Here is a 22,457-nt window from a genome sequence, read left to right on the forward strand (position 1 = left end):
TGAGTGTTTCCTTCATTTCAGTTTATTCAACAAATTTAATTCAGTCATTAGTTCAGATGGAATCAGGGAACTGACTGGAAGCTGAAAAAATAATAATCTATCAATACAAAAGAGGCCTGAAGTCTTAAAAAAGCAGCCAGTGCAAATTACTAACTGCTTATTACGCTTGAATATTTCTTGTATTTCATAAATCAGTTAGTTCTAAATACAAAACATAGTTTGTTCACAGACACAAGACCCTCCCCCCTTTTTCTTTCTGCTTTTAGGGTTCATTATGGTAATTTTATTTGAGTAATTAAAACAGTTTCAGAATGCCAGTTTAGTGCATGTGCAGTCGGATGAAGGTCTTGTTTCAGCCAGAGCCTGGCACAGAACAGGCATTAATGAGAAAAAAAATCAATATTCATCTAGTAAATAAGAAATGCAGTGGTTCCTGCATCCTTAAATGGGGACAGTGTGAAGATAGGACTAGGAGTATATGCAGACTGCCTGCCATAGGGACAGCTTCCTTAGCAGAGTTCTGTGCTCTCAGGAAGGCCACTTTTGCTGTAATCCTGGCTCAGGGTGAGTGGTTGCCAGTTATGTGAGCCCTGCTTCAGGGGAATTGCTCCAAAGACAATATGGCAGCAAATAGATGAGGTGATTTCAGGGCGCTTGCTTTCTGGAGTCAAGTGGTAGCAAACCCCTTTGCTGTCAGTCAGTCCTGCCTGCCTGCAGAGACCCTGCTCTGTGGTGTGCCTGGGAGCGTCCCACCTCTCCCCCAGAAAGGGCTCTCCCCTCTCGCAGCACTGCCCTGCAGAGTCACTTCCACCCCAGCTGCTTTGCTTGTGCCAGCTTACAGAAACAGCAATGCCATGAAATGAGGCAATTCCTCTTCTTTTTATGCAACAGCAATAGTCAGCTTCTGTGTGGAAGAAACGAAGAGAAGGTTTAGCTAGCCATGAACTTTTCAGAGTTAGCAGAATCTTCAGCTGAGACTGAGGCAAAACTGGCTGACTCAGTCATTTGTGGATGAGGCAGGTTACTTGAGTGGTCTGTATTTATGTATGCAGACAGTGTGATAAGGTTGTAGTTAATGTAAGGAGCATTTGTGTTTTTCTTGGGTTTTGCAATGTGCCACCACCTAACTCCTCCTGTGGAATTGTACAGTTTCCAGAGAGCTGTGCCTGTGCCTCCCCTGCTCTTCTTGCTTGATGGTAAAGGCAAGGCTTATAAAGGGGCTAGATAATTTTGCATCCAGAACTAAATCTTTGTTGCCACTGCACTCTGAGTGCAGTCCGATTTAATCTTATTCTCCAGAAGCAGCAAATGATGGCCAAATAGGGCCAGAAAGATTTTTTTTCTTCTTCTGCCTCACCCTCCTCCCAACCTTGTACACCCCCCCCCCCCCCCTTTCTTTTTGCATTGTGCATCTCTGCCTAGTCAGGTGTGTTATGGGACCACAAGGAGCTGCCATCCCGCAACCCCGGGGTGCAGGCCACTACCAGAGGAAAGACTGAGCTCAGTGGATCATGGGGCAGACCTCAGACGGCAAAGCATGCCACGAGAGCTGGGCCTGGATGGACACCTGGTTGTACGGCAGGGTGCATGTACCAGAATGAGCTCTGTGTGTCTCCCAGCAGCGCGGTCTCCTTGTTGAGGCTGGGCAAAAGGAGAGGGATTTGGACCCTGCTTCTCAAGGGAAAGCTGTGTTATTTAATACCTAGCACTGTCCCAGGAGAAGGGGCAGTGCTCAGAGAAGGCACTGTGGCTGGGAGGAAATGTTGCAGCGCCTGACAGAGCGGTAGGGCCTGTAGTGAGAGGGTGCTGCTGGGTGCCAGGAGCATACCCCTTTCCCTGCCCCCCTCCCCACTGCAGGAGCTCTCTGAGCAGGAACAGCCCATCCCGATGGCCTGGCGCGTAGCTGAGTGAGCGAAGACCCCTCAAGGCTGCTGGCTTGCTGGGAGGGCGAGGGTGGGTGGAAGGCTTGCACGGCTACGGCCCTGGCTGTGCGGAGGGTGCTGGCCTAGCCGTGTCCCCCGGCTGCAGGGCAGGAAGCTGCGCGCCGCTCTTGGCGGCTTCCACGCGTGGCCTGGCCGGCAGCCCTTGCGGGCGGGCGTGGCCGCGGGGAGCTCCAGGCCCTCCTCGGGGGCCCGCAGCCGGGCGGGGCGCGGGGCTTCAGAGGACGGCGGCGCCGCAGCCCGCCCCCGGCAGGTGCCGCCGAGTCGCGGAAAGCTCCGGGGCAGGCAGCGGGAGCCCGGCGACCCCCAGCGGCGGCTGCGGGAGGTGGCGAGGCCGCAGCTCCGGCCCGTCCCCGGCCACAGGCAGCGGCGGGGGAAGGCCGAGGCCCACCTGGCCTGCGCGGCCTCCCCGAGGGGCGCCCGCGGCTGCGGTGGGGGGCCTAATGGCGGGAGGCCCCCAGCAGCGCGGGGCCTGGGGCGAGCGGAGCGAGCCGCTGAGCCGTATGTGGCCCAGAGCGGAGTGAGAGCCCCGGTCAGCGTGAGGCCCTAAGTGGCGCGAAGCCCTGGGAGGCATGGGGCCCTGACTGCGTGGTCCTGCCTTGCAGCTGATGCAGCAGCAGACAACGGTTCTCTCCACCTCGCACGGCAGCTACCTGAGCCCAGGCGTCGCCTTTTCCCCTTGCCACATCCAGCAGATCGGTGCCGTCAGTCTCAATGGGCTGCCAGCCACTCCTATTGCACCAACATCAGGTGAGGGCCTGGTGTGGGCCAGGACGCAGCAAGTCCTTCACTACCGATGAACCTCCTGCCCCAGCACGGTGCTCATACAGGTAAAACAGTTCCCACATCCCTCTGGGCTCAGCATCTGGATTAGGCCGCTCTTTTCTAACAATGCAGTCTCCGAGGACAGGAGTCCCTAGTTCTGTGCAAATTTCTGCAACCTCCCTGACACCCTCACGTGTTCAACACGCATTCTCTTGCCCTACTGCCATTCCTCTCTGCTGCAGTTTTTCTCTTTGATGTAGTAAAGAAGGACCAGGTTCCCAGGATTGCACCTCACTCTGAGTACAGCAGTGCTATTATTCATTATCCTCATCCCACAGTAATAATATTGGCAATAATGCATATTGGCTTTCAACACCTGTCAAGAACAGGGCTGTATGATGCTAGGTGCTGTACAAACGTGGATTAAAAATGTTCCATCCCAAAGCTCTGGCAGCAGCCAGGGCTAGCAATGCTGCACACACTTCTCATTAGTGCTGCCTCTAATTTTGTGAAGGCTCCAGCACTAGTCTGTCACCTCCACTTGCCAACTAGAAGACATAATAGCTTCACACACAGCAGTCTTACCAGGCAGATGGAAGGAGGGAGTGCAGGTTTTGCAGTACCTCGACTCTCATGGGATGTCATCTCTTCTTGCTCTACAGGGCTACATTCACCGCCTCTCCTGGGAACAGCAGGCATGCCGGGACTGGTGGCACCCATTTCAAATGGCTTCACTGGAGTGGTACCATTCCCAAATGGGCATCCAACCTTGGAAACAGTTTACACCAATGGCCTTGTGCCATACTCGGGTACGGAGAGCAGGAAAAAAACCCCACCATCCAGAGACCTCAGGAACTGCAGTTAGCTTATCTTTTCTGGATTTCCCACGCAGAAGACTTTTTCTAGCTCCCTACCAGCCAGGCACTGAGACTCACTTGGCAGGGGGGTGGGGGGTGGGGAAGGAGAGACAGCGAGAATACATGCATGATTCCCTTTCTTGTGCTTCTGATTATGTTCTTCTCTGCAGCCCAGAGCCCTTCAGTAGCAGAGACTTTGCACCCAGCCTTCACAGGAGTTCAGCAGTATGCAGGTACCAGCTTCCCTTGTCTCCCTCAGGCCCTTGTGTGGCTGACCAGATAGATCCTCAGGTAAACAGTTTATTCTGTCTCCTTGGAGTACAGCTGTGTATCCAACTGCCATCACCCCCATTGCTCAGAGCATCCCTCAGCCACCTCCCATCCTGCAGCAGCAACAACGAGAAGGTGAGGATCAGGGTGGGAATGTCTGTGTCTGGCAGCGGTGGGGTGGGGGCAATATGGGTAGCTTGTCTTATGCACCACAGAACCAATGAAGAGGAGACGACACTAATCTTTGTCCGCTCTAATTTTTAATATTGGGGTTGGGTTACAGAACCAACCGTGTCTTTGCAGTGAGTGGATTGGAAGGGTTTGGAGAATGCTTGTCATGCAAACTTTCTGATCTCATCCCTGGCCAGATGCTGCCACGTAAAAAGGGGACAACAAGCCCTAGAACACCAAGCTTTGACACCAAAGGGGTATAGAGTGAGCACCTTCCCTACACAGGCAACAGCAAAGAGGACTTCCTCCCCATCTTTACTGATGCCAGAACTACACTGGTACTAGTCAAACCAGCCTCTCCAATGTACTGTCCTCTCTCTTTAGCCTTCCTAGCCTCATGAGCTTGTTTTTCAGCTTATTTCCAAACTGACCTGGACAGGATTTGGAGGCAAAGGCATTTGCTGTCTGCTTCTGCTTTGTATAGCAGGTGTCGGCAAGGGAACAGCTCCTTGTGCTCATCAGGCTTACAGGGAGCAAGTGAAGGAGCGGGCAGGACCACATTAGCCCATAAACTGTGTGTGCCAATCCAGGAGATTTCCAGTTGGGGCTGTGGCTTATCAGCTGAAGGCAACCACTGCATAGCTGTGGGCAGGGAATGCTAGAGCAGCAGTTTTCACAGGGCAGTGTCTGCTGCTCTCCTAGGACTGGGAGAGCTATGAACAAGGAGCTGTCACCTCAGCTAATTAATTTCCTTCCAGCAAAACAGCACGTAGACACTCACAAGAGTAGTTGTGTCCAGCACCCCACATGGGAACTGGGCAAGCTGTGAAAGTGAATCTGCTCTCCAGAAACTCTAGCTCTGCATGTTGCCTCCCAGCTGCTCTTAAGAGAGCCCTCAGAACCCTTCCTGGACCAGTGACTGAGGGAGACAAGCAAGGGGAGGTCAAGACAGAAGGAGGCAGTACTGGGGTTCTCATCCAGTGCTGTGCTCTGAGTTGAGCCCCTTTCTCTTCCCCTTCCCTTTGGGGGCTGTTTTGTTCCTCCCCCTTGCCCCCATGCCTGCAGGTCCTGAAGGCTGCAATCTCTTCATCTACCATCTCCCTCAGGAGTTTGGAGACAATGAGTTGATGCAGATGTTCCTGCCCTTTGGCAATATTATTTCCTCCAAGGTATTCATGGATCGTGCCACCAACCAGAGCAAGTGTTTTGGTGAGTGCTGACACCAGTGGGCAAGGGAAGCACGATGGATAACAAGGACACTCATGCATTGGGCATGGCACCAACAGTGCCATTATTATTCATGCCTGTGTCCTGTCCTTCAGGTTTTGTAAGCTTTGACAACCCATCCAGTGCACAGACTGCTATCCAGGCCATGAATGGCTTCCAGATTGGCACGAAACGTTTGAAGGTCCAGTTAAAACGACCCAAGGATGCTAACCATCCCTACTGATGGCAGTGAGCAAGCAGGAGTCACTTCTGCAGCACAGGTAAAGCTGGCACCATCACAGCACCGTTCCTAGACAGTGCTGGCCAGTGTCAGCAGGCAGCAAGGTCTGGCTGCTCCTATGGGGTGGGAAGCCAGGAGATGAATGCAGTAACACAGCTAACAGGGCAGAGGCCTTGCTTGCTAGGGCCCAGCCGCAGCACCAGAGCAAGGTGACCACGGCAGGCCTGGAGATGAAGAACAGGTTCAACCAAGAGTGTAGATCATCAGGCAAGTTTGTGGCAATGAGGCAGGCCCAAGGCCAAGCCAGAGAGTCAATCTGCAGGTCAAGCTCAGGATCAGGGCTGGTGAAGGTAAACAGGGTCAGACATAGTCCAGTCATTGCCAGGCAGGTCTATAATGAGAAGACTAAACAGATCCAACATCAAGGTGGGGAGACAATCCAAGGGTTCGAGTCCAGATAATAAGATCCATGGAGAGGACAGGTCCGTGGACAGGTGGAGACTGACACTTTCACAATGTAGATCAGACAAGGACTGAAGGCACAGGCCTGAGCTGTAATGAGACTCCTAGACCCATGGGCAGGGAGTGTGCACAGAAGCCACATGTGAGGCTGGTCAAGGCCATTAAGGCCCATTTGTACACTCAGTGCCCTGACAGGCAGATGGATTCTAATTACCTGCCTGTGGTCTAAGCAAGGTTTCAGTCTACCTTCTGGCCGTTCCCAAAAAGCATTCGTCTTCCTAGAAAGGTTTTTGAAACCCAATAGTTTTGTTTTCAATTGTTGCATGTGCCCTGAAATTAGTCTGCAGAGAATGCTGTCCAGGGCAAGAAGGGATTGTATCCCATGATTCACAAGGATCACAGAAAAGCAGAGAAAAGGTGATGCCCTGAAGGGCCACAGAAGAACTACCTGACATGAGAGCTGGCTGTCAAAGAGCTAGCTCCTACCGGCCGCAGACTGGGAGCAAGGAAGGCCTATCTTGGTCCCTTCTAATTGGGGTCATCTTCCTCCATGTTTAAGCAACAGCAACTCAAAGCCTGAAGTTTGCATAGATGTCCTCCTAATCTCCCAATTCCCTCCCTCCTCCCTTTCTATTCAGGTGAAGGGAAAGTCCAGAGGAAGAATTTCTGCTTCAGGTTGATTTACAGAGAGGCCAGTAAATTTATCAACTCTTTTGACACCACCCCTTTCCTTCCTCTGCTCCCCCCCTACCCACCCCATCCTTCTGCCCTCCTTCCCAAAACATGCAATTAAAGAGAAGGCTCAATATCTGCCCAGCAGGAAGATTCTTGCCACGACGGACTCACATGTTTGCTGCTAATGTGGTGCATAGCAAAGGGACCAGAACACCAGCAGCCCCTGGGGACCTGAAGCTCTTCCTCTCGGGGTATGCCTGGAGGACATGGACCAAGAAAACCCACTGGTGTGTCTCTAGGTTACTGCAGTGATGTATGGAACCTTAGCTCCGTCCCTCCCTCCCTCCTGCCCTGTCTCCTGGCCCTTTCATAGATAAATATTAAAAAAAAAAAAAAAATATATATATATATATATACAGTCTCTATTTTTCTTTAAAGTGGCTCACAGGACCAAACTTTTCCATTTAGAGACTGACTCCTTGCAAGAGGGATTGGAAGTTAAGGGTTTGTCTTTGCAACAGTGTCCTCTAAGCAAGCACTGCAGATAGGCCTGAACATTTTGAGAGGATGCTTGGATGGACAGAGCAAGAGAGAGAGAGAGAGCAAGCGCATGCATTTCTCTACTCAACATTACCAAGAAGCAAGGAGAAAGAGAACTACATACCTCCAGGATTAGGGCACAGCCAGCTGCTCAGCTTGAGTCACTCATCCACCAACCTTAGCACCAGCCTGGTTAAGGATCTCAAGAGCTCTCAGTCTTGCCTTTCCCAAGGGCTTTTGCAGACAGAGCTCCTGGAGTTTGGTGCCAAAGCCTAGCCTGAGCACTCAATTAGGCTGAAAGCACAGGAAACCAGTCCCTTTACCTACAGTTGTACTGCCTCCCCATACGTGGCACAGATCTGTATTTCGTAGCTCTCAATGGTAATGGAGCATTTTCTTGATCAAGGCAAGAGAAGATAAGAGAGTGTGAGCAGATGCTATCTCCAGAACAGAGTGACAGAAGCCTCCCAGGGGCTACACACTGCCTCCACATATCGGAAGTAACCTAACGCTAGTTAGGGGGCAGTTCTGATTACCAAACGAAACAGGACATTTTCTCCATCTGAATTTCGCAAGAGGACTCACCTCTTTCTTACACTCTGCAAAGCTTTTCCAAGCAGACATCAAGGATAGTGTGATGAAAGAGGGTTGCCATTCTGTTTTTTTCCCGCCACCCCCTCCAAGGGACAGATGACAGATTATACATTATGCAGCATGTACAGATACAGTTATATACGCATACACTTAAGTACAGAACATAGTTCAGAGCTTGATTTAACAAATATCCCCTGGGGGCAAGGGGGGTGTGTGTCATACTGATAAGGCATATCCCTTTAACAACTTGAAACAGTCTCTTTAAGTTTCTACCAAAACAAGGAAAGGAAAGAAAAACAAACCAACCCTACAAACCTTCTGAATGATAAGTTTCAATATTCCTGTTTGATAAGGTACCAAGAACATTCCTCTGTGTGTGTGTGTGTGTGTATGTGTGTGTGTATATCTGCGTTCAAACATGAACAGAGGGTTGGTGGAGAAAGATTGATGCAATTGATACTGAAGCGAGATATGGGGACTTCAGGGAACCTCAGCCAATTCTTGTCCTCCAGTTTCCCTTTATTCAGATGTTTGTGGCACAGTTCTTTAAGTACCTTCATCTCCTCAACCACCCCTCTGTATCTGAAGCTGAGAGTTTGAGATGGGTGAAGCTGTGTGAGTCCGTGTGTTTCTATAGTCCATGTTTACTTATTGTAAATACCATTTTTATACTTAACATCTATTATGTACGTGATTTGTATAATGTACTTTATTTCTGCTACAAGTAATTTCATGAAGTTTAAACTTAATCTAATTTTGAACAAAACAAAACAAAACAAAAAAACAAACAAAGACCAACAAATGCAAAATGGGAAAAAAAAGGACTTTGGAAATTCTAGGTCAAGCTGGTTTAAAACAAGCATTTACAGTTTCTTCCATCACAGTTACTGATGTGACTGTACAATGTTACAGGTGCGATACAAGCTTCGTCAATGTCAAATTCCTCATTCTGGTCAAAAAAAAATCTTAAATTTATTTAATAAAAGTTTTACTTGCTAAGTAACTGGGCTTTTACTTCATGTGTTAGTTGCACCTGATTTTAGATAATACTTACACTTGAAGCCAATCACCAAAGGCCTGGGACAAGGAAAGACTCTTTCCATTCAGCAGATCATCTGTGTAGTCAGTTAAAAATAATTTCATAGGGGGATGGATGACAGAGCCTGAATCCTACAGAATACAACCCTGGCTTACTCTGAACACCACACGGCCTCCCCGTGTCTCTAAGAAGGCTGTGGATTTTTATTCCAGTCTTCAGCATATGATCCTCAAAATGCAAGTTTGTTATATTAGCCCAATTGCAATGAGTTAGTTCAGCAGCCAGGCTCCAGCAGAGCTAAACACAAACCAGTCACAGCTCTTGTGTGGAGATACCAGGTATCTTTTAAGCCCTTGTGTACTCTGTTCATGCCTGAGAGAACAAAACTGGTTCTCTCAACAGCACCTTGATGGAAATCAATCAATCGAGAACCAAAGCCCAGCCCATCTGGTGCTACGCACAGAACCAGGAAAAGGGAAAGCAAACGCACAGACTCTTCGTCTGTGCCCAGAAGGTGAGGAACACGCTTGTGGTTGGTAGTTTCCCTCTGGATTTCTTCCTATAAATAAATATAAATACATAAATTTCTTCCTATATATAAGCCCCTATTTAATGGTGCTAGAGAAAAGCAGGATATGAGCACAGAATGAAATCTAAGACTACCTCAATTTTTGATGCCTCCTTGCCCCTGCACCAACTCCATTCTGCAGTGACTGAGCCAAGGTGTATACTGCAAACTGTCACGAGAAGCAAGCAGGTGTGTGTTTTAGAAGGGGCAAGTTCAAACTCTAGATTGCGGTGAGTTCTTATTTCCACACAGCTCCATAGAAAGCTTTGTCTTGTCAAAATCCAGTCAATGGCAAGGAGAGAGGAAGGAAAACTCAGCTAGTGCCTGTTCCTATGATGTGAATAAAATGTACTTGCGACTAGAGGTGCCACACACCATTTCCAGTAACAAGAATAGAACTCAAGCTGCAGTGACATCTCTTGGAGGTATACAAGTTTTTATATTAGTTCAGAACAAGAGTGTACTTCGTCAAGCACCTAGCTATCAGCAGAGCAAAGAAGGGGGGCATGCAGTGAGCCTTCCCCAGGAAGCCAGCTCTCACAAGCCAGAATGTACCCCTCAACCTGTTTTTTTTTTTTTTTCTTCTCCTTGGAGAAGACCAGCTATAATTGAAGAAGGATTGCAATTGGCAAGGCTCTGCACACTCCATTTTAGCTCTATATCCCCTAGACAAGCCTGGTTTTTAAGCAGTACTTGGCTGTTCCAATAAATTCCAAACTTGTTAACCAGTTTCTACAAAATGTTCAGCTTTCAAAGCTACTTAAAGTTCCTTCAGGATTCATGCATTGCGGATGGGAACAACACACAAAATAACCATCCTCTCAGACACCAAAGAGCCCACTTAGGATCTTTTATCCATCCCCAGCCCAGGAGTATTCAAGCAGACAACTGCTTTTTCTTAGCTGCTAGAACTTACAAGCCATGACACGTATCCATAGGAATAATGTGTTAGGGAAAAATGCCCTCTACATTCTTTCTCCTGTTCAGTGCAGGAATCATCAACCCATCTTGACATTTACAGCAAGGAAGAGCTGATTTAACAGGTCCAGTGCAGTCAGCAAATGTCTACCAACAGGCCTGTGCGCACAGAAGCCAGGTCACCAGCCTTCCTCCACAGCAGAAGCATCAACAGGTAATGCCAACACATAAACCAAAATAGTTTTATTAAAATAGAGATTGAAATTCTATTAATAGGAAGGAATTCTATTAATAGAACCAAGAAGGTTCACAGAATACACAAAACAATGAAGCAGTGGAGCAGGATGTCCCAGGAATGTACAGACATTCCAGGATATCCTGTACAGACAGAGGTTAAAGCTGGAGCTGAGCGAAGACTGGAGGCAGTAAAAGCAGACATGTGAGGCTGAAGGAGGGGAGATGGGCGGAAGGCTAAGACACAGTGACTGACGGGTAGAAATATCAGAACTGTGGCTGAAGCAGGATGAGAGGGAGTCCAAGACGAGTCTTATTAAAAGACCTAAGGTTACTTTGCCACTACTGCTGTCCTGCTCCTGCTTGACACCAATGGTTGAATGGGATGCTTGGTGGGATGGGGGAATGTGATTAGAAGGGATGTCTGGTGGGAGAGAAGACTGAGACTGGGTGTCCCTTAAGGACTGCTGTAGTTATAGTAACTCCGTAAAACCTGGTCCCGGTCATTGGGAAACAAAACCCAGAGGCAACACATATGCTGCAGCCACCATGGGTAGAAAATCTCCTGCAACCGTGTGGCACCCCCCCGGATGATGGCGAGTGCAGCTTCAGGAGCAGGAGAAGCGGTTAGGTGCACTTTGCCCCTGGAAAGAAACAGTCAGAGGATCACTCAAAGCCAGTCAATCCTTGGTGTGGTTTTAACTGTGCAGACCAACTACCACAGGTTTCTGCATGCTCATGTTCTATGCTGAGGTATACATGCACAACCGCCGTGATGTACCCAAGCAGATGCACTCTTCCCATTAGTCTTCATGCACATCCAAACAGATGTGCACACCATCTTAAACACAGTTGTGCATTTTTTGCATGCTTTCAAGAAGAGACATGTTCCTGCAGACACATTCCCTCCCAGACTCCTACATCCTCCTCCAAATACACACCTGGTATTCTCTAATGCTGTATCAGTATCAATCAGGCCCAGGATGCACAGTGTGACAGAGACATTTCTGTTCTGCATGATGAGTTCATGGCGCAGTGAGCTAAAGAAACCATCCAGTGCAAACTTGGTGGCAGAATAAGAAGTGGTGAAGGGAGTGGGTATTTTCCCTGGAAAGGAAAAGGAGACAATGGAAAACACCAGGAAAGTGGCTGTAAGGAGGATGGTGCCATGGAGCGGGAATCTGGGCAAAGACAGAGGCTTTGCCATCCTGCATCAACCCATGTTATGTTCAGTTGAGTTTCCCTCTATTTCTAGTCACATGCGGGCACTTAGAAAATTATACCACTTTGTGTGAACACATCCCAGCACAAGAGCCACCACCTTTGTGGATAAGGGGAGGAAATTTCTTTTGACTTACACAGTAACCAGGTCACATACTGGCCTAAAAAGCCCACTGTCATGGTCTACCTGCAGCCTTCCCCTCCCCCATCACATGCAAACATACAGACTGGATCACATGCTGGTGCATCTGGCCATGACATTTCCCTGACAGCAAGGCACGTTACATTACAAGACAGGGATGAACTGTAGTCTGAACTTGTGTATGGTGATGCAGCTCCCTTGAGTACAGGCTGAAGACTTTCTCCTGCCTTTCCATCCTGTATAGTAGTTGCAACTACTCAGCAGCCTGCTATTCAGGCTGGCCAAAGCCAGAAGGCCTTAGAGTGGCAGGATGGTCTCAATGCTGAGACAGAAATGCAGGAGAGATGGGCCTGGCTGTGAGGGACATGAGCCAAACAAGCAGATCTGGGCACATGGTGAGTGAAGAGCAAAGTTCCAAGGGAATGCAAAATGGTGCAACACAGAGAAGGTCTTCCAGAAAACAAGAAGGCTAGCCAGCCATGGTCCTGCTTGCTACTATAAAACGCACAGCTTGAAAATGTGTTGAGAGGTTGAAGTACACAGAAAACAAGATGTGCTGGGAACCATTGTTTCCACAAGGCCCGCACTTATGCCAGTTAAAGACACTAACCTGTGAGGGAAGAAACAACCACCAGAGAACCTCTGTTCTTCTCCAGGGTGGGAAGAGCTGCTGTTGCGAGTGCCACATAACTGAAGAAATTCACCTGGAATGATAGAAGTAGACATGGAAGAAGCAGGAGGGTTTGGAGAGAAGGTCAGCATGAGCCAGAAAGCCAATACAGTGGTCAGAAATGGAAAGGAGCATGGTTTGGATTTGCTTTTTCAAACATCAAGAAAAAAGAATAATCTCTGCGAAGATGGGGACAAACATTGCATCCATCACTCTTTCAGATTCCAGAAAAACCAATGGAGGAGAGTCAGAGCAAAGGTTATTCCTGGGCTTTAACATACAGATTTCTTGACAAGGGACAATCATGTTCCTCTTTTAAGTTCCTCTTGACTGAGCTCAGACTACAACAAAGTGTAACATTCAGCATCTCTTCTGAGCTTGACTGCTCTCTAACTTGTAGGAAATTTCTTACCTGTGATTGCAAGTTCCCTACTCTCTGCTCCTTCCAACATGAAATAGAACTAATATGACCCACCTGACCTAAGAAGACTGAATCAAGAACACAGCTTATCTCCTCCATGGTCCTGAAACCTGGTACCAAGGTGATTCTACAGGAAAACTCTGAATCTGTGAGCAGAGACTTAAATGGCAAACACCTTTTCAAACAACCTTATTGTGTTCTGCAATGACACCTGTACTTGCTATAGATGAGTAGGAAGTGCTTGCTCCTCACCTACTGGCCTTCCTAAACTAGACATACATTGCACAACTGCCTGTAACTACCCATCAATCCCTAGCAGTCCTGGACTAACAGGAGATAAGAAGGACAGAAGGAAGGAGAGAAGTGAAGTTCTTCCCAGACATTCATCTGCACACATATACAACAACTGAGCAAACCGCCTGTCCAGTAACAAAGCCTCCAAACCATTTGACTCGAAACATGAATGAAATAAAAGGTTTGTTCTCAACCATTGCCATAGACTTGAATTTGCTTTTGAGCTTCCCAAAGCTGTCCCAGGAGAAGCCAGACTCACCCAGTTCCAGGTGAGCTCTTCCTGCTGGGAAACCTCACCTGCATGAGCCAGCGGGTGTATTCCACATCTCCAGCCCACATCTGGAAATGAGTCACACCAATGTGATTCAACACCAGGTAATCCAATCCCCCTGTGGGCAGGAGAAAAAGCAGTCAAACAAAGGGGCCATCCTCTAACCAGTAACAAATGATTGAACTCGGAAATGCCAGCAGGAGGGCTGGACCGCTCCCTCAGAAGGCTAGAAAGTGCTTTACCATGAAGATACATGAAATACGTCCATCTGGGAGCAGCTTTGCTTGCTCCTCAAGGGTAGAATTGGAAGGAAAGCTGTTCTTCTTTGATGGCAGCTCTCTGAAATGATGTTTCAAGGTAGTGCAGACTTGGAACTTAGTTCCGGTGGTACACTCTGTTTTCAAAGTTATAAGTATACAAATTTGTAGCAGAAAAATTATGATTGGTATGGGAATGTATCAGCAGGAACAGCAGAAGGTTTAAAAGAAAGGTATGAATCGATGGCTGCTGGACTGGTAGGTCATCCAGATCATAGCACACTTACACGCAGTTTCTTAAGACACCCACATGAGGAAAACCAAGACCATAGTGAAGTAATTAAGAAACTCAAATAATGGACAAAAGGGTAGTGAGTGTAATAGAAAATGCTGCCTAATGACAGTCTGACCCAAATGAGGCACGACGGAGAGACAAAAGATCATAATCACTTAACTCCTACAGGGCACAAAAGACAATCAAAAAGCAGCACATGGTCACCAAGAACCCAGAAGACACGATGAGGACTCAACAGTGGGCATCCCTTGTCCTTTGTATCACAAGTAATCTTGGCCAAGGTACTTGGCGATACACATTTTGTTGCCTGTGAGTACTAAAGAATGAGTGAATGCGAATGCATGAGAGTGGGAGTAGTTTGAATCAGTTCTGGTTAAAATAACACCACCTGCCCCTTCTATACAGTCTTGGACTGAGCTTTGCTACAGGGGTAGGTCACTGCTTTCAGACCTCCCAGTTTCTGCCTCTCTCAACACAAGGCACTATGTTCAGGGTTGGGCATGTGCAGCTGGTACCTGCTCACATATGGCAAATGTGTATACATGTACTACCCTGTGACAGGTGAGGTACTGCAGCTGTTGCTATGGGGTGTGGCTTTAGTGAAGTACTATGAGCAAGTACTTTCTGCATACTTTTCTCCTCTAGCAAAAGACATGCCCTCCCCATGAAAGGCAGCTAAAAAGATGGCCACATCCACATTGGTATTTCCAAACTGCACACCCTCCTGTCCTCAACATCCCCCTCGGTGAGGAACATGGGGAAACTGAAGCAGGAAGCTCTACTGGAATGAGAACTATATATGCCTGAAGGCCAAAGAGATGCCCATGATGCTTACCCAGCTTTTGGACAGCAAACTGAACCACCTTTTCAGGCTCTGAAGGGGAAGACATATCTGCAGGGATATAAAATATTTTCTTTGCTCCAAGCGTCAGGCATTTCTCCACCACCTTGAAGAATAACACACACCCAAAGATTAAACAATATGGAGTGGCAGGGGGAAAGAATAGAAATTAGTGCACTGTAAGGCACTGTTTTTTCCCCATACTACTACTATCAGTGAGAGTCAATTTTGGACAGAGACACACTTTAAGTCTACTGCTATTCAGCCCACGGAGAGCTCATTTTGCATCCAGACTTTGTTTAACCAGACACTTAAATAGAGGTAACTCCTAGCAGTATGCAGATTCAGTCGACCTTGGAAAGGGATCAAGATTCACCTGAAAAAAGACAGTCTTATTCAGAAGAACTCTTCTGGAATAAGGCTTATGCTTTACATTAAGTTCTTCTTTTTGTTCCAAAATACTTGGTAAGGCTCTAGCAGTATTCATCTTTCATAGTTCCTTTGCTATGTTGAGTATGTGAAGGTCCCCAGTAATGATACACAGTTTAGCTATTTGCTGAAATAATGCCTTCCAGGCATTAGGAACTATTCTTAGGCTCACGGTCCTCAACTCTCCTTTTGCACCATTTCATGGTGAAGAACTTTCCTTGCAAGTCACCTGTCCCCACAGTTTAAGAGATACCTTCTCTAAATATTGTCCCATTTTTATAAACTACAGATAAAGCAGTCTCATCTATTCAAGCTGGTCAAAAATTATTTAACCTACAGAAAGGTTTGAGTCTTTAACAAAACAGCTACAAATAGAACTGTTTGGACTCTGAAAAGCTGCACAATATTGCACAGGCACTGTAGTTCATAGAATCATAGAATTTCTCAAGTTGGAAGGGACCCATAAGGATCATCAAGTTCAACTACCTGCTCCTTGCAGGACTACCTAAAGCTAAAACCATATGACTAAGAGCATTGTCCAGACACTCCATGAACAGGCTTGGTGCTGTGACCACTTCTCCCTGGGGAGCCTGTTCCAGTGACTGACCACCCTCATAAGAATAACATAAGAACATAAGAATGTTATCCTAATGTCCAATCTGAACTTTCCCTGACACAGCTTCATACCATTTCCTTGTGTAAATGTTCAGGCAGTAAAAAGTTCAGGCAGTGTATATGCATCCTGCTGTACAGGCCAAGCTCCCTTCTGGGTTACACCTCCTCAGTATGCAGTGTTACTGCCTTCTGGTAAGAAAAACCAGGCATATTGCAGCAGGCACTGGTGTATGGCAACACAAAGTAGCCCATCCGGGAGATCAGTTACAGAGAAGAATGGCACAGGACACTGCCAGTAAATCAGGCTCAAAACATGTCAATGGCACGTTCCATCTCTCCACACAAGTGGAAAGAATTTCAAAAGTAACTAAGCTGTTTCTGCTTAACAACAGTTCTGAAGGAAAATTTATCATGCTAACTGTTGGCTAACTTAACATGCTAACTGCATGCTAACTTAACAACAGCTAAACTGTTGGGGTTTTTTTTGTAAGAGTCCAAATCTCTTATGTTTTCCCTCATACAAGGAAGTTCCTACCTTCTGCAGCACAGCTTCCCTCCTTGCAGTCAAAACAATTTCAGCACCAAATTTGGCATAATGATATGCCATCTGCTCTCCAATCCCAGCACTGGCTCCAGTCAGGAGAACACGGGCACCAGACAAGCTCTCTTATTTTTGGGAAAGAGAATAAAAGATACAGAAGTAAGTGAAGGAAGCAGCAGAGGAGCTGCCCTTAACTAATGGCAGAGCTCTAAAGTAGAAATGTGCGTATAAGTGCGCAGTGGAAGTGCCCAAAAGTCTTGATGCTTCTCCAAACCTAGAAGAGGCAGGACTGACCTGAAGAAGCCATGAGATTAACAATGCCTTCCAATTCTTGCTAGACTGAAAATAATAAAAAATCACCTAATCTTTGAAGAATGAGCTATTTTCCCCTTCTGTCAGGTGCCTACAACAAAAAGGTTAGTCATCAGCCACCTCGTGTCAAGTAGCCAGCCATATTGATCTGTTTTGGCCTGGGTCGCAGGAAAGCTTGGCTAGCTCAACAAGCTCCAGCACAAGGCAGTCAGCTTGGCCTAACATGCAACAGCCAGTTCCCTCCTCCATCCTGACAACATCCAGGTTCATACTTCAGTCATGGAGCAGGAGGCTCAGTCTGACCCACTTAACTCAAGACAGCAGCTGGCATGTTAGAAACCAAACAGCCAAGCCTTGCTTCACCATTCCCATCCCTCCTTCACAGCTCAGCATTCTTGCATGAAGTTGGATAATGGATAAAATCATGCAGCTGGCATGGTTCAGCTGCCATGGAACAACCCCCAGGCCCAACTGCCCAAGAGGTGCATTGTTTTATTACTGCGTGTTTGTTGTGGATGTTATGCCTAGGCTATCACTGCCAGGGAACAACGATACGATTATGCAAGCTAGCTGTGTCACATGCCTTTTGCCTATGTTCCTAGACCAGTATCTTTCAAGGATGAAGTTGATTTTCACATTATAAAAAGCTGTACGACATAAACCAGGCTCTGGGCCTTCTGCATATCATTTATTCTTTGCCATCAGTTTGGAGACATGTCAGCCCTCTTGTGCTGGGCACTGCACATCTACAGAGATGGTTCTTGACCTCAAGGAGTTTGCAATCAAAACAAAAAAAGAGAAAGTCAGTGGCAAAGTACATGTCATTTTTTCGCTACATAGACAGCAGGATCCCTTGTAAATGCTGTTAGACCATTTTGTCTTCCTCTTTGTTTCAAGCTTCTCTTTATTTCTGGGAATAAAGCATTGCTTTATGGCCACCAACTCTGGTAAGACTATGGGCATGAATGAGACCACCAGTTACAGTTTGCAAATTCAACCTCTTCTCTTGCGTGACTTATATTCCAGTTTGGAATGACCCCCCCTGGTGAACCTACCTGGGTTAAAAGTGTCCTTCCAGAAGAAAGCTAGGAGCCCAGCTATGATCCCTGTAGCACAAAGCACTTTTCCAATTGGCTTCATATCCCACCAACTTGTGAAGAACAAAGTGAAGTCTTGAAGATGAGCAGTCCAGCCAAAATACTGTAAATGTCTTCCTCTGATGCTGGAAGCCAACCTGCAAGAGGCATGTAAAGGCCTTTTCTGTCTTGCAGGTAAGAGAGGCACTGTGTAGAACTGAGCCTCCACCTGAGAAGTCTCTCCACTGGGAGCCAAAGTCACCTTTGTCAAGAATGAAAGATAGGGAGGACATGAACAATCAACACTTTGATAAGCTGCAAAGAAGTTGCTGTTTCCCTGTTGAAGGGAGGGCGCATCACAGTCCTGTGAATGGTTTGCATTTGCCCAAGAAAGGTTAGGGCTTGGCTGTGCCAAGCAGTGCAACTCTGTGTTCAGAGGAAGTAACCCTGGCAGGATGAAAAATGTAAAGCTGCAGGCCTGAAGACAATGAAACCTGCCCTTGTATGAGAGGAAGGGATCCAAAGAGGGCAGAAAACAGGTCTGGAGAAAGCTCAAGAAATCATCACAACTATCTTCCTGCCTTGTTCAACTGTTTTCTCAGCCTTTCATTTGCTCCAGGGCAGATGGTCTGGCATTCAGTCTGTCTTAAATGAACTGGACTGGGGGAATTATTTTAAAATATCCATCCCTAATGGAACACTCCAGAGAAACTTGTGGAGTCAGCACGAATTCCTCATTTAAACCATGACTTGAAAGTCTCATTTTACAGTAAAAGCCTTCTGCATTTTGTATTGCTGCATTCTATTTCAGATTCTCATAGATACATTTGATGTAAAACCACATCAAATCTGAAATGCAAAACTAATGAAATTATTATCTCTTTTCCGAAATAATACATTATCTGCAGCTGTCAAAAAAATTTAAAATAGATATGAAACCGTGCTGACAAATTACATGTGCTTTTCCATGCTTTGGGAATTATACATGCCTGCCATATGTAAAACAGGGTACAAGGCAGGGAAAAAGGTGAGGGATTTATTTCTGTGCTTCTCCTTCTTTAGAACTTGTCTTGCAAAAGGAAACTTCAAAACTTAAGTCAGTATCAAAACTTACTGATACTAATAGCATTCACTTACCAAGCTGAGCGTCATTAGCCAGTACTACTTCTCTGTATTTTCGGAGTTTTTCTGTCTTTACAAATTCTTTAGTAGCCAGAAGCAGTTAGATACAGTGACTATAGGAGGAATTAAAAAGAAATTTTGCAGTAGTTCCAGAAGATGTCTTCTGCAAAATTCACTTTGTCAGCTTCCACAGTTCTGCAAACATCTTTAAAACTAGCTTTTTTTTTGTGGGGAGGGACAGCATATCAGGATGTGGCTAATACTTAGCGAGATAATGAAATTAACAGTCTTACCCAGGGTACAGAGATGATCATGGAGAGCAGAGTTTGTAGGATTGAGGCCTGGAGAAGATAAAAGGGAAAAATGGGAACAAATATGAACCTCAGTAGCTCGAAGATTCTGAGACAATATAGTAGATATTCTTGAAGTTGAGAAGTTACCAGGTAGATTTGGAACTCAAGGGTTTTAAGCTAAAAAGCATAATGTGATTTGACAACACAACACGTATTTTCTATTTCTATTCTATTCATCTATTTCTACTCCTCTATTACAAACAGGGGATCCAGGTCAGCTGAATGTCAGCAGTTCAGACCATCTAATATTTACTTAAAGGTGGATAAAACAACAAGTACCTCCTGTTTTGAATATGTCTGGATTTTCTTAGGATTAAGAAAAAAGTGAGAAACAGATGCTTGTACTGAGAATTGTGATGGTTTCAGAGCACAGCAGGCACCCACAGCAACAGCTGGCCTTGTTTTGGCCAAATTTTATGTAAGCATGTACAAAACCTAAAACACTAGGAGCTCTATTAATTACAAAAAAAAGAAAAAAAAAAAAAAAAAGAGAGAAATAGAAGAAAGAGACATCTGATTCTAAGAAAAAGATCTTTCACCAGCAATTCCCACAGCTCTCTGAACTCAGAGTCAGCCTCTATACAACAGAAGTTCTCCCTCGTCTACAGGAGAAAAAACCCCCTCCTGTCTAACATTACAGAACGTTTAATTCATTAAAGAATTATTACGCTGATAGCTGATGACATTCACCGCAAAAAGCCGTACCGCAGGATAACCGGCACTTCTACTGCACAGCACAAACGAAGCAGCAGAGTCGGTAGGATGGAGCCTTGTCGCGAGCCTTGGGGCTGAAGCCCCAGCCGAGCTTCCCTCCAGATGCGAAGAGCGGCAAGACACCGTCTACCGGCATGTCGCGACACAGCCCGAAGAACCGGTGACGGGGACATTCCCGCAAAAGGCAGGGCGACGTGCACGGCCGACTCGAGAGCCGCCCTCGACGCGGAGGGGCTCACCACAGAGAGGCACGCGGAGGCGCTGAACGCGGGCTGCCCGCCCGCCTGCCTGCCTGCTAGCCCGGACCCCCGCGAGCCCCGCCGGCGGGGCCCGACCTACCTGCGCGCGCGGCCGGCCCCTGCGTCCCGCGGCGACGGCGTCCCCCTGAGCCGCCGCGTGACCGCCTCGGCGCCGGCCCGGCTGCCACGGCAACCGTCGAGGCGACCGGGCCGCGCAGGGGGCGGGGGCGGGGGCGGGGGCGGGGACAGCCGGAGCCCGCTGCCCTCCCCCGACCACGTGACCGGCTCCCGAAGGTCCCCGCGGCGCGCGGCCGAGCCCGCCGCCCCTGCCGCAGTCATGGCCGCCAGGCTCTTCCCCGCCGTCAAGTGAGTCCCTGCGCCCGCGCTCCCCCGCCGCCCCCGCCCGGAGAGGTCGGCCCGAGCGCTCGCCCTCCCCCCGCATGCACCGCGCGGCCCGCGCCCCCTCTGCCCCCGCGCGGAGGGTCTCCCCCGACTTCTCGCGGGCCTGTGGCCAGGGCCCCGGCCGGCCCGGCTCGGCCTGGCGGCGCCTGGCCTTGCAGCGCTGCGCCCTCGGCCTCGTCTGGCCCCGTGCCAGGCTTGGCCTCCGTCCGGCGGCTTCTCGGTGTGCCTCCAAACGCCTGGCAGGCGTCTGGCGGTGTTCTCGTGGCGGCGTGGATGCGTCAAATAAAACCGGGGAATGCTGCCCAAGGGCGCTTGTTTGCCAAGGGAACACTTTCCGATCTGGACTTACAGCCTGCTTGAAGGGAGAAGGTGTGGAAGGGTGCCTTTCCCCCAAAATACTTGTGAATACATGGATTTAAGTATTGATTCTCTCTTACTTCTCTCAGAGGCTGTATCTAGGCTATGTTCTACTACTGCAGTACTGCTATCGGGCAGCTTTTTGTTTGGTTGGCTGTTCTTTTATTTGCCTAGGTGTGCAATAGCTTTTTGGCTTTTTTAAATGGGAAGCAACTCTCTGCCCTGTGAAGTTGAAAAAGGCAGTCTCCCCAGATCTCTTGTCTATAATGAAAAAGTAAACAAAGGTCAAATATTCTCTTCCTGTCTTCCACTTTGCAGGTTGCCACTACAGCTGTAAAACTAGTGCTTGCACACCATGGAGTCTACTGGGAAACCTTAAAAGCCTAGGCAATGCAGGAACAGGCATGGCCTGGTGTTAACCGGACTATAATGAGCTTAACAAGATACTGGTGTCTGTCAGATTAATCAGATTACTTACTAACAAAACAGCAAGAACCACATCATTAACGTGGATGTCTTACGCACTGCAAAATCCTATAGTTCCTTTTATCAAAGGTATATGCCCATGATTCTCAGACTTTAAAATGTGGCACATACTCTGAGGTGTTTGACAATTTCTCATTTTTTATTGAAAACTGTCACTGATAAAATGTGAGTGGGTATGGTTTCAAGGGGCTGACAGGGAATAGTTGGCCTAGGAAGAAAAGGAAGGTAGCTAGATACTTGTCTGCTGCTTTCTGTCTGTAATAAGACATTACAGTGGAGTATTTGTGACCCTCAGATTTCTTTATCAATACCTTCCTTTTGATGGTCACAACCTACTAAGAGAGATGCATTGATAGTCATAACATGAACTGAAATGTTGCTGCTTTTGATTCTTTCAGGTTTGTCATCAAAGGAGGCCTGGCTGGAGCTGCTGTATATGTGGTATATGATCAGGGGCTGCTAGGCAGTGGCACACAAGGTGCTGAAGCCCTCAAAAAAGCTCAAGCAGCACTGCCTCCAGCTATCCAAGAATGGACAAGGTACATAGGCTGGGAGGTAAGTACTGTGCGGATGAACACAGTCAGCAAAACAAAAACATTCTCTGAATGAGGAGGAGAAAACATTGGGGTGATATTCTGGTTCCAGTGATGCTGGCAGGAGTTTTGCTGTTGGAACTGGATTTCACATTGAGAATATTTTTAAGAGGATTAAAATGGAAGAAGGATACAATTTTATAAATTTAAATTAAATTTATAAATTTTATTATAAAATTTTAAATTTAGGGGAGAGACATTGCTCACAGATGTTATTTCAAAGGAGAAGGGGTAACTAGCCTATGCAGGGTCAAGGAGGGGATTGCAAGCATGCTCTGGGAGATATTTCACTATGTAGTGGTATTTCTAAGCTTCTTTTGAAGGAT

The 22,457-nt window shown here is 47.3% G+C and overlaps 3 protein-coding genes across 17 annotated transcripts in view; 2 read left to right on the plus strand and 1 right to left on the minus strand.

Annotated features, from left to right (window-relative positions):
• The window catches only part of CELF5 (CUGBP Elav-like family member 5), a 40,490-nt gene extending 33,170 nt beyond the window's left edge, over positions 1-7,320 (plus strand). For 3 of the 5 annotated variants that reach the window (XM_049807639.1, XM_049807643.1, XM_049807642.1), the window contains 7 exons: positions 2,546-2,690; positions 3,368-3,514; positions 3,733-3,795; positions 3,887-3,967; positions 5,069-5,212; positions 5,326-5,490; positions 6,551-7,320. In XM_049807639.1, the coding sequence (XP_049663596.1) occupies positions 2,546-2,690; positions 3,368-3,514; positions 3,733-3,795; positions 3,887-3,967; positions 5,069-5,212; positions 5,326-5,453 (708 nt within the window). In that variant the 3' untranslated portion in view covers positions 5,454-5,490; positions 6,551-7,320. Of the gene's footprint in view, positions 1-2,545; positions 2,691-3,367; positions 3,515-3,732; positions 3,796-3,886; positions 3,968-5,068; positions 5,213-5,325; positions 6,207-6,550 lie in introns of those variants that run through there. The other 2 variants (XM_049807641.1, XM_049807640.1) reach the window with 2 other exon arrangements.
• A 1,126-nt stretch (positions 7,321-8,446) lies between these two features.
• On the minus strand, positions 8,447-20,519 carry LOC126041659 (hydroxysteroid 11-beta-dehydrogenase 1-like protein). Of its 9 annotated transcripts, none has more exons than XM_049807653.1 (10): positions 20,394-20,519; positions 19,281-19,328; positions 19,003-19,100; positions 17,845-18,023; positions 16,472-16,602; positions 14,887-14,998; positions 13,526-13,617; positions 12,454-12,547; positions 11,422-11,587; positions 8,447-11,124 (listed from the first exon to the last, which is right to left on the minus strand). In XM_049807653.1, the coding sequence occupies exons 4-10, from the start codon at positions 17,927-17,929 to the stop codon at positions 10,938-10,940; spliced, it is 867 nt and encodes a 288-aa protein (XP_049663610.1). In that variant the 5' UTR covers positions 17,930-18,023; positions 19,003-19,100; positions 19,281-19,328; positions 20,394-20,519; the 3' UTR covers positions 8,447-10,937. The 9 variants fall into 9 exon arrangements, with proteins under 9 accessions (XP_049663610.1, XP_049663605.1, XP_049663604.1 ...); XM_049807648.1 differs by having other exon boundaries at positions 17,845-18,127; XM_049807647.1 differs by lacking the exon at positions 19,003-19,100 and adding an exon at positions 19,620-19,775 and having other exon boundaries at positions 17,845-18,127.
• Positions 20,520-20,553: 34 nt separating this feature from the next.
• MICOS13 (mitochondrial contact site and cristae organizing system subunit 13) overlaps positions 20,554-22,457 on the plus strand; it is a 32,326-nt gene continuing 30,422 nt past the window's right edge. For all 3 annotated transcript variants that reach the window (XM_049807656.1, XM_049807655.1, XM_049807658.1), the window contains exons 1-2: positions 20,554-20,659; positions 21,937-22,093. In XM_049807656.1, the coding sequence (XP_049663613.1) occupies positions 20,631-20,659; positions 21,937-22,093 (186 nt within the window). In that variant the 5' untranslated portion in view covers positions 20,554-20,630. The remainder of the gene's footprint in view (positions 20,660-21,936; positions 22,094-22,457) is intronic.

The sequence above is a fragment of the Accipiter gentilis genome, chromosome 8 (genome assembly GCF_929443795.1).
Source record: "Accipiter gentilis chromosome 8, bAccGen1.1, whole genome shotgun sequence".
Taxonomy (NCBI): Eukaryota; Metazoa; Chordata; class Aves; order Accipitriformes; family Accipitridae; genus Astur; species Astur gentilis.

Excerpts from the sequence above, each read along its gene's own strand:
- LOC126041659 (XM_049807644.1), bottom strand. The coding sequence starts at position 20,227 with ATGTCCCCGTCACCGGTTCTTCGGGCTGTGTCGCGACATGCCGGTAGA. Across the intron at positions 16,603-17,844 it reads GAAGGACACTTTTAACCCAG|AGAGCTTGTCTGGTGCCCGT; the intron begins GTAGGTTCACCA and ends CCCAAAAATAAG. Across the intron at positions 13,618-14,886 it reads GTTTGCTGTCCAAAAGCTGG|GGGGATTGGATTACCTGGTG; the intron begins GTAAGCATCATG and ends TCCTGCCCACAG.